Raw genomic sequence first — 15,936 nt, 5'->3', positions numbered from 1 at the left:
CACCTCCCTCACATTAAAAAATAAAAAAAATAGACTTCTAAATTAACTTGTATAGTTGAGGACCTCCAGTTGTAGCCACCATGGGCTGTGATCTTGAGAGATCTCATAAGATAAGTAGAGTTAGGCACAGTGGCAGGAAAAGCTCAAGTACTGCAGAAAGTAAACTTAGTGATTCAATGGGAGCTACTCTTCCCTCTGAGTTACCAACAAAACAGTGTTCCTGTGGGGTGTTAAAGGATTCCATGCTAGGAGAGATGCCATCTTTCACAGAAGATATTAAATGGAGATCTCAACAATTTGCAGTCATCAAAGAATCAAGATTCCATGGTACTTCTCATAATCTGGCCATACAGCAAACTGAATAATTATATTTTGTCTACTTCAACATCCCATTGGTGATTGAATTCTTCACTTTCTCTCCTACACTTTTGTAGTGCTGCAGTGCACTGTTAGCCAATTGCTGAATTCTACCACAGAACTGGCTGACATGATTACCATATTTAATGTTTATGAAGCACCTTGGGATAAACTGTGATGTATACATTCATACATATGATTTTCATTTGTAATTCCTTTTTCAATAGGCTTTACCTTTCCAGTTAGAAAATGGTAACTATGGGAGTAATGGTGACTCCATTAAAGTTCAAAGGCAAAACTCCAATTAATCAATGAGACCAGGATTTCATCCTAAGAGACTGATTTTCAGTTGCACTAAGGTCCCTTCAAAATGCTCCAACAGCATAAGGAAGTGTGTAGAAATGGCCCCTGAACTGCCTCCCCAGCCACGGTAGAGTGCACACAAGTGCCGTACACCAGCACTGCTCCCAGCCCGTGATGTATGAAGTGGACTGGGGACAAGTCAGGGTGTGGCTGGAGTGAACTGCCGTGTGACTACCATTCTCTGCTTCCTAGGACTACTTATAGGGAGTCCTGGGATGCCAAAATACAAGGAGTGCAGAAGTGGCTTTAAAGCACCTTTCTTCCCCATACCTGACCCAAGGATAGAACAGAGTAACTGAGCATCAGACCCTACATTTTAACTTTTCTCACTGCTTGATTTTTTTTAGTATAACAAATGATCTTTTATGGTATTTAACCTGAACTTCAAGTTTTTTTTTTCCTTCACTGAGGGCTTTTAATATTAATATCCCACTGCACAAGGCATTTCTGTTTTATTTTTGATAACTATCTTTCAGCAAATCTGCTGTAATTGAATGAGATTAGCAATTCAAGAGCCAAGTATTCTGTGGCTGATGATCAGTACTTGCAAAATTCTACCCTCTTCATCATTTCCTTTAGAATATATCACTGAAAAATTATTGTATAATGAACATTAATACTTGATTAAAGTGAGAGCTTGTATGTAATATTTATGCCTCCTGGCTCACAGTGTGTTCACCTCATTGCTGTGCACTCTCATTAAACAATTACTGTTTCCAGAAGTAAAAGGGACAGTGTATATAAGTCTTGGGGCAGGGAAAGCGTAAAGAGCTTTATTCATAGCTTGAAGGCAGTTGGGGCTCCAGACCTAACTTCTGTTCTGCATTTAACAAGAATCACTAAAGGTTCTATTTTATTACATGTGTGTGAGTGGGGGAAGAGAGAGATTTCTCCCTCCGTACCCAATCAACAGAGGATATGAATCTACTACAGCTCCCAAGTAGGTGACTAAGGCCATTAGCCAGTCTTGCCAACGATTGTGAAATTATTGCAAGCAACACTATTTGTTCCTGCTGCAGGAACTCTTGCAAAAACACAATTAAGTTCCTGCCTTCGTGAAATTTGTGGGGCACAAAACCAGAGAAAGAGAGATAATTCACTGAACTGGAAACCATGAGGCTATGAGTTCTAGCTCTTCCATTAATGCTGTTAATGTTTCTGTGCCCTTCACAGCCCTTACTATTAAGCAAGCAAGGCTTCATATTATTACCCCCAGGGACATAAATATCACTCACCCATTTTACAGATAAGATAACTGAGAAGTTGCACAAGGCTATTCTGGAAACAGAACTCGAATATAACAGACCCAAGTCTCATTCACTTTGCTACATTGCCTTTCAGAAGGAACATGTCACACATGCGTGTGTAAGTCACACTAATACAATGTGCCTCTGTGTTGCCTTTTAAAGACTAGGCCACATATAGAGATTTTTGACTCTGCTACTGCCTCCACAAAAATATTTGTGGTTCTTCAGCTCAAGTGGGAGGGGCTAATGTTTTTAAAACCTGAGGTTCCAGGCTCAGTCCTCACAAATGACCCAAACAGGGGTATTGTTATACTTGGATACAACCCCTACACCAGTGTTTCGTCAGTGATCAGTCTGTGGACCGGAGATCTCCCTGATACAGTTTAGGAAGGTGGCAAGCAGAGTCCTGCTATCAAAAAGGTTAAGAAACACTGTCCTAGACTACCTTCTGCTCCTAGAGCCAGCAATTCTGATGCCCAGCATTCCATTGTTGTCTCCCAAACACTTGTCATGTGACTTTGCTGGTGGATTACATATTGCCCTCTATGGGCTGGCTCACATAGAGTATAACAGAATGCCTTCCCACATACTCCTATAGCAGAAGTGAAAAAGGTCTTGAGATACAAATCCTGCTTGTGATGGAAAATAAATGTTAGTGTTAAGAGTCTGTTTGAATGATTGTATATTGTATAACACTACTTAGAAATGAATTTGATATTTTAATATTTTAGTGTTGCATATTTAGTGTTTCAACTTTGGCTCATGGGAGCCTTCAAGAACAGGATGTAGTATTTTATTATAGAGTATGGTTGAAACTGAGAACAATACATGGGAGATCTTGCCTGTGTGCCCAAAAAGTGGAAGATGCTACTTGTGTAAACTCCAGAAACTTGATATAATAAACATATATTTTCAGAAAGCAAACCTCATTCTCAAAGTTGAAACATTATAATGAGTGGGGTTTGGATGCCTCAGGCATTGCTAATGATCTACAGAGACTTTCACTTATAGGTTACCAGTTTGAATCCAGCACAGATGAGTATGATGACCCCTACGTAAGGTGAGTTTGGTGGACCATGGTTCTAAATTCCATGTCACAAATTCATCATGCTGTTTCGCACTAAAATGAAAGTTCTTCATGGTAGGAACTGTTTCTTCCTAAGGGTGTGTACAGAGCCTAACCTGGATCTCAGTTGGGTCTTCTAGCAAGAACAGAGGCCAAAATCTTATTTATGAAAAATTTGCAAAAGTTGGCAACAATGTAATTGTCACAAACCTTTAGGGGTGGGCAGGGGGAATTCAAAAATCAGAAGACAGACCAAAAAACATGATTTAACTTTTCTGGACAATCTCACAAAATGTTGGGTCTGCCTCATGATTTTTGAACTTTTGGTGTTGTCAATAATGTCTTTTGCTCAAGCTGTAGAGATTCCTGCTTTTAGATCTGGAGTACCTAGGTTAAACCTCTGGAGATGACCAAGATGACGGCCGTCCTATTATACACCAGTACCTTGTAAATATCACAAAGGATTAAATTAAGGTCACCAAACACATTTACTGTTTATCACAGAAATTTCAATAGAGATGGACAGGATATGTAGATCCTTTAGTGTAACCCTTCACCTGATCAGAGTTATTCTCCACAGTTACAGTACAGTAGGGTCAAAAATACCAGAAATCTTGTTCTTTCACCATTTTAAGATCAAAAATGTGTAAGTCAATGATTAATAAAAATATGTGAATAGGCTCCACCTTCAGTACCAGGGTAGCCAAACATTTCTGCTGAACTGATCAGTAGTGAAATAATTAACTATCCCGACCTTCAAGCAAGCTTAATTAGATTTCAGATTTAGCACCTTTTGAGCTGAGTTCTTGTTTCAACCTAATCAGCAAACTCAGTAAGACAGCATTACACAGCTTTACATTTAGGAAGTTATCTTTTAACCATTAATGGACAAAAACTTAAAAATACCATTCCAAGGGCACCCATTGCCCTAACTATGCTTCCAGTGACGTCAATAATAAAACTTCCATTGAATTCAATGGAAGGAGATTTTGGCCACTCCTCCAAATTTCTGAAAATCTCACCCATAAAGCTTAATTCTTCAGAAACTTCTGGAGCCACCAGAAAAGTGCTCGTCAGGAGATTCAGTTAGTACAGCCTGAATCCGACCCCTTATAATGAGTAGCTAAAAATTAGTGTCAGAACAATCATATCACACTTGTTAATTTATCAGTCATATTTTATTCATTAGATAGTTTAGCTATATAACAACTCATACTTCTATTGATAAAAGTAGTATTTGAATTGAGGAGAGAGGAAAAAAAGGGATTCCTCTGCCTCTAGTGGAGTTTAGACCTCACTTTAACAGCTATGCCTGGGATAATTTTTATGCTTGGCTCACATGTATACTTCTGGACAGTACACCAGATTCCACCAAATATCAGAAGTTATCAAAACATTTCCTCATAGGAACCTGTCCCCGAGACCTCTTCTGCAAGCACTTTATTCTTTCTCCCCTCAAAATTACCCAAATACTGGATATAAATATGTGTCAAACAATTTAGCCTACTTAGTAAGGGGGAAATGATGTACTGAGTGCAGAGGGAAACAGTTCCTGTGTGACAGAGAACACTTGCAATGGAGTGGACCAGAATGTGAGAGCTCAAGCTGGTGTCTTCAGCGGTTGATGGACTGGCACTCCAGTTTGCACATAAGCACTCTAGAGCAGGAGAATATGCTAGCAAAATATGGGAGAGGGCGCCACGTGACTTGTCTGCCTAGAACACACACACAGCTTGCACCAGCCTTGCTTAATCTCTCTCTCACACAGAAATCTTGATGTCTCGCTTTTTCTTTTCCATGTGCAAGAATAATCAGTAGCTCTCTGGCAGCTTTGCTCCACAGCATCAAGGGTCAAAAGAACCTCACCCTCACATCACTCCATCTGTTTGCAAGCCTCAAAACCACTGTCACAGCTTTATTACAGCATCCGGAATGGTTCTTTCCATGGTCAGACATCAGGATGCAAAGAAAGCCTGTGCTACAACACACTGTGGCACACAAAAGACCAATCTCAGTATATTCTGAAAACTCATCCACACATCTGTTCCCACTGAAATTGCCAGTTCTAGAGATGCAACAGGGATATAGTACATTAAGTAGAATGCTACACAGTTATATATCAATCCATTTTCCTGCTCCCCACTAAAACATAAGGTCTGAGTTTTGAAGTTTCAGAGTAGCAGCCATGTTAGTCTGTATTCACAAAAAGAACAGGAGTACTTGGTGGCACTTTAGAGACTAACCAATTTATTAGAGCATAAGCTTTCGTGGGCTACAGCCCGCTTCATCGGATGCATAGAATGGAATATATAGTAAGAAGATTATATATATATATACACACACATACACACACACACACATACAGGGAACATGAAAAAGTGGAAGTAGCCATACCAACTGTAAGAGGCTAATTAATTAAGATGAGCTATTATAAGCAAGAGGGAAAAAATTGTAGTGATATTCACAATTTTGCAGCAGAAAAGCTTCAAAAACAGACTCCAAAGAGAAACTGCTGAGCTTGAATTAATATGCAAACTATATACCATTAGCTTGGGTTTGAATAGAGACTGGGAGTGGCTGGGTCATTACAAATATTGAATCTATTTCCCCATGTTAAGTATTCTCACATCTTCTTGTCAACTGACCAAAATGGGGATGGCCCAATATGGGAAAATTCAAGGCAACACACTGCAGATAAGCTATCAGAGGAGTTCTGAATACCACAGTAATACTGACAAGTGTCTTTTAAATTTTATTTTGCTGTCGCTTGGGAAACTTATAAGCAACAGCAGAGGCAATGCTACTGTCTATTTGCAGACAGGAATACATTGGTTCATATTTGCAATCATGAGGGAATACTTTTAAATCAAAGATCAAATTGTGCAGAAATAGATGGCTTACTGTCACTCACTGGGTACAATATACTATTCATTATGTGCAAGTGGATTTTTCAGTGCTGTAGTTGACACAAAGAAAGGTTCATACTTCACCATTCCTGCACACAGCTTCACATCTCCCTTAACAATAGATTAGGATCCACTGCAGCACTTTTTCATTTCAAAAGTATGAAACCTTTTAATTCAGTGCCACTAAAAGGTATGTTATCATGCCTTGTGTTGTGCCCAAGACATATAATCATGTATCCAAAAAGAACCTTCCTATGGCCTTCTGAACATGTTCCAAACTATTGTATACCATAGCAACCAATACATTGTAATAGCAATGCCAGCCAAAGGTACGTCAAAGGAATGACACTGAAGATTGTAAAGTTAAACATGGTATTGTGACCGTACTACTTTTCAGGATTAGTGGGTAAAGCACAGAAGTGGGACTATTTGAGATGTGGTTCTATCCGCAGCTCTGCCACCGACGATAGACCCATTATGTGACTCTAAAAAAGTCATTAAGCTTTCCTAAGCCTGTTTCTCCATCTGTAAAACTGAGATAATAATACTTTCCTACCACCTATAGGCATGATATGAAACCTAATTCATTTATGTTTGTGAAGGGCTTTGAGAGCCTCAGATTGATGATCCTGCAGAAGTGCAAGGTGTTAATTAGCAAGGATTATCAAATTCACTAGAATGTTCACACAATCCTCAGTATGTGACATTATTACACAAATACAACTTCCATCAAATTCTCAGGAGAAAATAAGACCTGTGTCTAAAAACAAATATGTATCAAAAGTTTTTCAGTAAAATTACACAAATAACAACAATTATTGGTTCTCATGTGGTCCAAAACATTCAAGTTAATCATACCAGAATTTACAAACAGAACATTGTACTCCATTTCTGAGGAATTGGGTTGGGAGTGGGAACCTTCCTAAACATTTGGGGTCTAATTTTAAAAGGTGCTCCTCTGAAGATCTGGAATCTAGGTGTCACATTAAGGTGCCATATTTGTAATTGGACTACCTCTAAAAATATAAGATGTGTATGATATATTGTTCATGTTCTCTCAGTTACATATCTAATGCATTAGCTGCAATTTATATTCATGGTAAAGTCATTATCTTACCTTCATTTTTCCTTGTAATTTAAGATAAAATTATGATAGTGTATTCTTTAAAACAGACATTCACAAAAATATTTGTTTAAAATACAGGGAGAACTACATGGGACCAAATTCCTTTCTGGTGTGACTCCATTTGCTTTAACCAAGTAGCACCAAGGATTAATCTGTCCCATTAGGCTCATTTTCTATTCCAAAATTCCTTAATGGCATAAAAAAATGAGCTGGCTGGCCACAGTCATTAAATACAGGCATTCTGGATCTTGTCCTACTTCCACTGAACTCAATGAGAGTTAACCAGTGGGATGTCAGAACCAAACACAGACAACTGAAAAGTAGTCTTTGATCTTGAGCTTTAGTTCTTATGCAAAATCTGCCTGTGCCAACCCTCCTTAATTTAGTTTTGTAATAAAACTTTGGCATGGGATATAAATGTTTTGCTGGAGATTTGTCAATAACAACCTTCACAGTCTATACAACTTCTACTTTCTTCTTTAGGCACTGGTAAACTGATTCCCAAACCCCACTCAGATATACTGGATGCTTCACGAGTACATGGAACCTAACACAATGGTTAGTTATTGTCAGAAGACAGGTCTGGGGTTAAAAAAAGGGTGGAATGGCGTTGATCAAAACAACCCAAAATTTCAATGGAGGGGGAGGGTACAATCAGAACCTGAATCCGGAACTTAGTTTTGTGCAAACCACCATTCTGGGCCAATCCAAATCCCAGATTCCAACTCTCAAACTACAGGTATTCAAAATCTCTCTAAATAGGACCCATCTCTAGTGGTTAATTTTTTTCTCTTCTACAAGGGGACAGTAGTTTCACTTAGATGTTATTAAAACTGTATCCATCTCCACCACCTCAAAACCATGTTATTTCCATATATTTATACTGCAGCACTGAGATAATATGTAACATACTGTACAATATATTAATTACCATTTGTGTCAGAGATGGCAGGACTTTTAAAGAACTCGGAAGTCATTTGAAAGTTTGTGTGTCAGAAATGGATAAGCAGGGCACAATCTTTATTTAATGAAAATTTACTTGAGGTGATCCACCAAATAACTTTTTATTTAAAAAAAATTATGAATGACAAGAATGACTGGATTTTCCTAATAAACATGGGACACTGGAAGATCCTCAAAATCTTTCAAATCACATCACATCTGAGTTTTTTTGTTTTATGCCCTCACAGCATCATTTATAAAACATTACAACTCTTTCCTCAGCAATACATTTAGGTGACCCGAATGTTACATCTACCCCAGAAGTACTGTAGGAACTTCCCCTAGTGAAGCTCTATGCAGTAGAAATGTGTAAGTCAGTGAAAGAGTCTTCTCAATATTAATTCTAAATTCTGCCAACCAATTCTGTACAAAATTCTGGGGTTAAAGCTGGTACAGGCTGGTACAGCATACAGGTAAAAAGTGGCCACCGGTACTCGCCCATACAGCTGACTTTAAAGCACTGCAGCGTTTTACAACAGCACTTTAACATCGCTGCCCCTTTTGCACCCCCCGTTGGCGGCCCTGCCGGGTCCCTATTGACGGGGCGGGGGAGGGTGCAAAAGGGAAAGTGACGTTAAAGCGCTGCTGCGGCAAAGGACCCTGCTTAAAGCGCTGCCACGACAGCACTTTAACGTCATTGCCCCTTTTGCCCGCCTGGGCCGCTGATGGAGCGGGGGTGTGGCGGAAGGAGCAGCTGCCCTGGGGCTGGCAATTTAAAAGGGCCGTTTAAATTGCCACTGGAGCCCCAGGTGGTGCAGGCCAGGCAGCGCGAATGGGCTGGCTGGGGGACGCTGACCCCCCCCACCCCCGCCCCTTCTGCCCAAGGCCCCACCCCCTTCCGGGCGGGGCGGGCGCAATCCAGAGCCCACCCCTGTACCAGTAAGAGTTCAGTTTTACATTCACCTGTGACAAAATTGTTCTGTGCAAACCTGTTATGAAAAAGGCCTTGTGCAGAGAAACAAAAGGCACTCTCGTGGCTTTTTCCATCTATCACGTACCCACTCCATGTCGACTTAAGAGGGCCTCTTTTTGAGCCAATTGGTAACTACTTTTTGAAATTTGTCCAGACCAGGGGACGGCAACCTTTCAGAAGTGGTGTGCTGAGTCTTCATTTATTCACTCTAATTTAAGGTTTCGCGTGCCAGTAATACATTTTAGCGTTTTTAAAAGGTCTCTTTCTAGAAGTCTTTAATATATAACTAAATTATTGTTGTATGTAACGTAAATAAGGTTTTTTAAATGTTTAAGAAGCTTCATTTAAAATTAAATTAAAATGCAGAGCTCCCTGGACCGGTGGCCAGGACCCGGGCAGTGTGAGTGCCACTGAAAATCAGCTCGCATGCCACCTCTGGCACATGTGCCGCAGGTTGCCTACCCCTGGTCCAGACAACAGCTGGATTAATTTGGGTATATGAAGCAGAGACACACAAGAGGAGAGATTGCTGGAGATCTTTGGTGAACACTTTCCTCCCTCAGCAACAATGACTGTCTCCACTCAATATCTGGTACTCTGAGTCTGGTTGGATCATTTCACTAGCCCACATGGGACAAGCTGTACTGCAAGAGACTGAATCCAACAGAGCCCAGTGTATACTATGCAATGTCACCTCGGGAACAAACTAACGTACACAAGGCCAAATTCACCCCAGCTGTAATAGTGTAACTTCACTGGACGAAATGGCATTGCATCAGACGTGAATCTGGCTTATAAGATCTGATGGTATGAGGCACTAAGTGTCTTCAAAACACACTAAAACTCAGCATTTCACAGGAACAAACCTTCAATAAGCTAAATGAAAATTAAAAAATTCCAACAATAGCTAAGTTTATAAGACAGGCATGGTCCAGTTACTTATCCAGTAGTCCATCCAGACAATGACATGCAAAGACAGTGGAAGTCTTTGAAGATAAAGGTTACCCATTGTGGGACCACAATATGAATGCACTCATTGCAGGACACCTGTTGGAAAGAATACATAATGGACACCAACACCTCACTAAAAAAGAAGAACTAGCCAGTTTGTCTGTGTGGCAGCTGAGCATAAGGCAAATTACAGAGTGGAATCATTCAAATCTTAAATAATGACAGACAGACATAACTTAAAGAATCTCTCATAGCCACCACTTCACCTAACAGAATTTCAAAAAGAATAGCACTAGATCTGGGCCAAGAAATGGGACACAATGCAGAAAGCCAGTGATTATTATTCCAGATTTGTAGAAATTCTACTTTGTACTACATCCACAAGGTTAGTGACCAATTCTGGAACAGAGTTTCTTAACCATCTTCTGAAGCACCTGGTATTGGCCTCTCTCAGAGATAGGATACTGGACTTGACACATCAAAGTCTGATCAGATATGGCAATTGCTGCATTTCTATGATTCAAGGTAGAAGAAGCCAATACGGAAGAAATTGCTATTGGTTTGTGGGGGCCAAATTACAGAAATAAAGTTTTCAAAAGTTAAGAAAGCAAAAATTATTTTAAACTTAAGATGACAGTATTTATTTTCCACTTTAAAACATTCACGAAAGTGGACCAAATTATCACTTGTCCTCCAAGGCTATATGTGGAAGCTGAGCTTTCATCTAAAGATGCAAAACAGATGTATAATAATGTAAAATTTGATACTGCAAACAGGTTTTGCTGTATGCTTTCCAATTTATAAGGGTTTAATTTTCATTTTAATTACTAAATGAAATGTTAACATTTCAGTAATCAAGGAAAGGGATTTCCTGGGGGATGGAAGGAAGGAGACAGTGAGGGGAAGGGGCTTCCTGGATTTTGAGAGAGAAAGTGGCACTGGCGTTGTGGTTCCTTTGCACAGGGGGGAGGGGACAACAAAGAGGGATGGAAAACAGAGGTGGAAAACCAGACTGAAATGAGAGCAAGGATACTGCAGAGACAGTGAGAATAGGAGAGGAGTGAGAGACTGAAAAAGGAAAAACCCTAGGGAAGAGTAGGCAAAAGGAATAGAGTGACTGAGGGAAAGAACACAAAGGGTATGGGAATGAAAAGAGGGTTTATGGAAATGAGATTTAAAAGTAATCCGCAATACAAACAAAGCATTGAAAGAATCACTGAAATATAAGTGGGGTGTCCTACCCAAAGCTTATTGGGAGGAGCAAAGGGAAGGAGCAAATCTATACTAACTTTTTTTTAAAATGTCTTTGCCTGACAAAAATTACCTTCCTGCTTTTGGGTTTGAGAAACGTGTTCCTGAACAAATCATCCTAAAAAGCAGAGCAATCTGGTTAGCTGTTACAGTGAATCACTCTATGGGGGAATTTCTTCTGTTTAGAATGCATCTGATCAATCTTCCATTTAAAAATAAAAGTTTTAAAATTAAAAGGCAGGACAATCAAAAGGGAACTGTCAACCTGAAATCCAGATGATTTTTTTAAAATGACATAAAAGTTGTTTCATACTCTACACTCAACCCAGAATCCCCCGCAGCTGATTTTTGTGACTTTACAATCACCATATCCTATTTTTTAAATGTGTGTGTTTCAGGCAGCAACAGGAAGACAAAGGAAACTGACTGCCTTCACAGAAGAAATAGTGAAACTGACAATTTTCGCAGAATCAGTCTTATATCATGATGGACAACCTTATAAAAACATAGCAAATATAAAAATGCACCAAATAGACAAACTGAAAAAAGAAAACATGAATTTTTCAATAATCTTTCAGCATTATAGATATTAGCTGTTATTTTTGACAATATCAGGTAAACATTTTGCAGGCAGATATCTGGGCGGAGGCAAGGGGTGTTCTCTTTTTTACATTGACGGCGTCACTCTAAAAGCACCTAAATATCTGAAATAGAGGGAAGGGAGTCTTACCTGAGCTCCTGTGACTGATTCCTAGAATGCTGCAATCTGAAGTGTCTCAGAGGAAACTAGAACCAGGAAAATCATGTTCTAAAACAGATTTTTTTGGTTTGGGATTTTGTTAAAAAAAAGTTTGGTTTGAACTTCTCCCTGTGCTGGCTAATCCATAGCCTAGGGGCATCCAGTTCCTATTTCCTTTTCAAATTGTGAAGAGAGATTTGACAAGGGAGGAGGAGAAATCCAGACAAAAGGGATAGAAAAGGGACAGAAAAGAGATACTGAAAAACAGGAAGACAAGGTATACCAAGACATACAGCAGAAAAGGAAAAAAGTGGAATGAGGGAAAAACACAAGCAGCACAGTAGAATAGTTACCTGTTTCACAGAAAGCTTGTTGAAGTAGTACACAAAGACTACAAACAAACGTGCGATTTTATCAGAGGAGACTGGATACATGATTCTGTAGGTGTAGGTAATGGAACTCTGTAGTCCAAAATTCTTTTTATGTTCTTTAGTAGGACAAAGTCTAGTTTTAACATAAAATGGCTTTTGCCAGAGCAATACTGGATACTTTCAAAGTCTGTGCGTGTGCATGTTTTAAAATCAATTTGCGTGTATGTGATGGGGAAATGCAGGCATATTAAGCACTCAGAGGTGACAATGCATATTTGTGTATGCACGTGACAGGAGGGAGTGAGTTAACAGAATGTAACTTGTTACTGGCAAATTATTCTGGTTGAGAATTCCATATAAAAAGGGTTACAGACATTAAACAAAATATGTATGCACTGATGTTCAAAAGTGCACAAAGTTGCCTCTTATTTTTTAATTCATTTCCAAGGAGAATTCTGTGCTCCCCCTTTTTTTTCTAAAATGTGGTTGCAACCCTCTGCCTTTACATATTATATACTGCATTTAGTTAATTCAGCGGATGACACCAAAATCTTCACACACATACATACATACATACACACACGGATCTTCCCAGTTAACTGGACTTGGAAAAATATTTCCTTACCTGGATCATGGAAAGGCACCAAAGCAAAGTTGTAAAGTGGTTTCTTAGGTCTTTTCAGAGAGGTTTCCAAAATTTTAGATGCGCCTTCAATAACTTGAACTAAGTCATCATACATAGAGCCAGTCACATCAAACACAAATGCCAAGGTGGATGCTCCCTCTGGGATTTCTTCAGCTCTGGGCTCCTTCTCTGCATTGGCATCTTGTGCATAGCAAGAAGAAAAGAGAGCCAGCAAGAATACTGTGCAGAATCCCGCTCTCCAAATGGGGATATTTCCACAGGAAATCATTTTTTCTCCCCAGTGCCTAAGCAGCGTGCTTGGTACTCACTAAGTGTCAGAGGGCTTCCACTCCAGTTGAGAAATGGATTTGAATTTTTTAAAAAACAAACAAAACAAAACCTTTTTTGCACAACTTAGATCCGAGTTGCTACTTCCCTCCCCCTCCACACACACACGCACACACACACACACACACACACACCCCACCAGCCCTCTGAGAGAGGGAGGGAGGGAGAGAGATGCAGCAGTTTTTGTTTGTGTGTAGTTTCTGGTTCCTTTCCCTTTCCTGTCTACTTGTCTGTAGGACTCTTGTAATGCCTCATGGAGTGAGGGGAGAGAGTCCCATCCATGCCCTGCTGTGTGTGTTGCTGCTGCTGTTGGGATCTTTGGCAAGAGGCAGAGAGAGGCTCCCAACGTGCTGCTGCGGCTGCTGCTGCTGGAGTCTCCGGCCAGAGCCCGAGGTTCCCAACTGCTGCTGTGAGACACAAGGAGCGGATGCCTAGCCCGGCCTCGGCTTCCCATTGGTCACCCATTCTCCCCCCTGCATTTGCCTTAGAGGCCCTTTTTTAGGGAGACTTTTTAAAATGTTTATAGGGTCACTTGAGTGCCACAGAATCACTTGGAGCAAAACCTTCAGTGATAACAATAAAAGCAGGACTGAGCCATAAGCAGGAAATTCACCCCAGATGTGTGGTTCCCCCACCATTCTGTGACAGTCAGGGGAGCTGAATGTTTCCATTAGTGATTAGGAACAATGTACTCACCAGGATTGGCCTGCAAATTCCTGAGCTAGGAGGACATGGATAACCCTCGTACTCCCTCTCAACCTTAGGGGTGGGGAGATCTGGATATGAACCTCTCCTTCCACAATAAAATTAAGGTGACTGCCCCCCACCACCTGCCAGGAGCCTACGGGGGGCGGGGAAAGAGAAAGATTTCCACTGAGAAGTGCAACCTAAGGAATTTCCCCACCGACCCTCTACTCAAGTCTGTCTGTACCCCACCACCACCAAGCTCTACCTCTTCTCCATTCACTTACGTTTGCAGTGATCTGGAGCAAAAAGAAATCACAGTGGCCTATATCCTCCCAATGTCTTTGTGGTCTAGCAAGCTAGCCAGCCCAATCCACACTCTACTCAAGCTTTCACTCCTACAAGCGGAGTGAAATTCTTTAATATTTGGTGACACTCAGATATTAAAAGGCTGGAGGGCCATAAAAACATCTGGATAGATAAAGTGCTAACAGACAGAAAAGAGCAGCCTATATCACCCTACCATCACCAAAGTGGATGGAGGGTGACAATCAACACTAAAGTGGTGGCAAGTATTCTCTACCCCTCTCCTCAGTCTGTCCCTTCAAAAGATGAAACACTGGTGGGAAAGGTTGCACATGCCCTGCCCCCAATTTTTTGCCCCCTTCTTCCCCTCTATTTCTTGTTGAATACCAGCGCTCATTATCTAGCTGGCAAGTTGCTACTCCTGGCCTGTTCCACAGGCACTGCAGCCTCCAAATGCTTCTGGGGACCTGGCAACTCAACAGAGCTGCAGCGAGCTGGATCACCAAATAGTCCACCCCCAGAAGCTGGACTTTACATTTCCCTCCTCAGGGAACCTATGGGAGCTGCTTTCTGCTCAGCTGCTCACAGAGAGAAGTGGCTGGCTGGTTCCAGCCTCTCCAACAGAGGTAGGTACATGGAGGAGGGGGAATCCTGTCTGCCCCCCCGCCCACTCCCTGTTGTGCCCAGATTTTCCCACCCCGGTCCCTTGCTCCAGGGACTGACCCCCCTCCCTCTGCCCTGCACTGCCCCGACTGGGCAGGCAGGCAGGCTCTGTGTCAGCTCCTCCTAGCCCAGCTCTGCAGTTGGCAGGTGAGTCCTGGGACAGAGAGGGAGTGAGCAATGGAGGGAGCAGGAGAGAGGAGCAAGGAGGGCCTGGGGGAAGAGGCAGGGCCAGGGCAGGACCTCATGGGAAGGAGCAGGGCAGGCTGTCCAGTTTTCAGCAGTTAGAAAGTTGGCAACCCTAGTGGGTGGTGGCATATGATGAACGGAGTCAGTGAGGAAAAGGGATGGAGGGAGCCACAGAAGAAAGGTTACTTTGTGAATGGGGACAGGGAAAAAGAGAACGTGATAGAGACCAGTGGGGCAGAGAGAAAGAACAAGACTGAAACAGGATAAATAGCGGGAGGTGGGGCAGAGACAATGACAGGGAGAATGGATAAATTGAAAATTAAAGAGAAAGATTGGAGGGAAAGTAAGGCCTGGTCTACACTACAAGGTTAGGTTGACATAAGCCAGCTTGCACAGAGGAACAGGAAAGGATGGGATGATGGGTTGGGGGAGAGATGTAAGAGTGACTTGCAAATGAAACCTAAGCACTGAGAGAAGCTTCCCTAACATGTACTGGGCAAATTGCTCATACCTCAGTTTCAGCTAATTGACAGGAATAAATGTGTATCTAAAGTAAGCAAGAGTCTTCATGGGGTGCGATATCAGAGAGGGGTCAATTACTCAAACTCATCTCCCCAAAATAATATTTATGTTTATGCAATATGCAATTATACTTAGTGGGGCAAGTGAGTGTAATATAATGCAATAACTGTACACACATTGGGGAAGGGCCAAAGCCAAATATCTTACTCACAGTAGTACTTTCACTGGGCTTGGTTCTTTTCTCAGTTAGTCCCCCACTCCAGCAAACACTGCCTTAAAATATTCTTCTAGTAGTATTACGGTAGCAACT

The 15,936-nt window shown here is 41.2% G+C and overlaps 1 protein-coding gene across 1 annotated transcript in view; it reads right to left on the bottom strand.

Annotated features, from left to right (window-relative positions):
- Positions 1–13,582, bottom strand: part of HMCN1 (hemicentin 1) — a 327,054-nt gene extending 313,472 nt beyond the window's left edge. The window contains exon 1 of the mRNA XM_073356688.1: positions 12,918–13,582. Within this exon, the coding sequence (XP_073212789.1) occupies positions 12,918–13,206 (289 nt within the window). The 5' untranslated portion in view covers positions 13,207–13,582. The remainder of the gene's footprint in view (positions 1–12,917) is intronic.
- Between the last annotated feature and the right edge of the window lie 2,354 nt (positions 13,583–15,936).

Source organism: Lepidochelys kempii, chromosome 8, assembly GCF_965140265.1.
Source record: "Lepidochelys kempii isolate rLepKem1 chromosome 8, rLepKem1.hap2, whole genome shotgun sequence".
NCBI classification, from domain to species: Eukaryota; Metazoa; Chordata; order Testudines; family Cheloniidae; genus Lepidochelys; species Lepidochelys kempii.
Note: the sequence above shows the minus strand (reverse complement) of the source record. Positions and strands in the feature narration are given on the sequence as shown.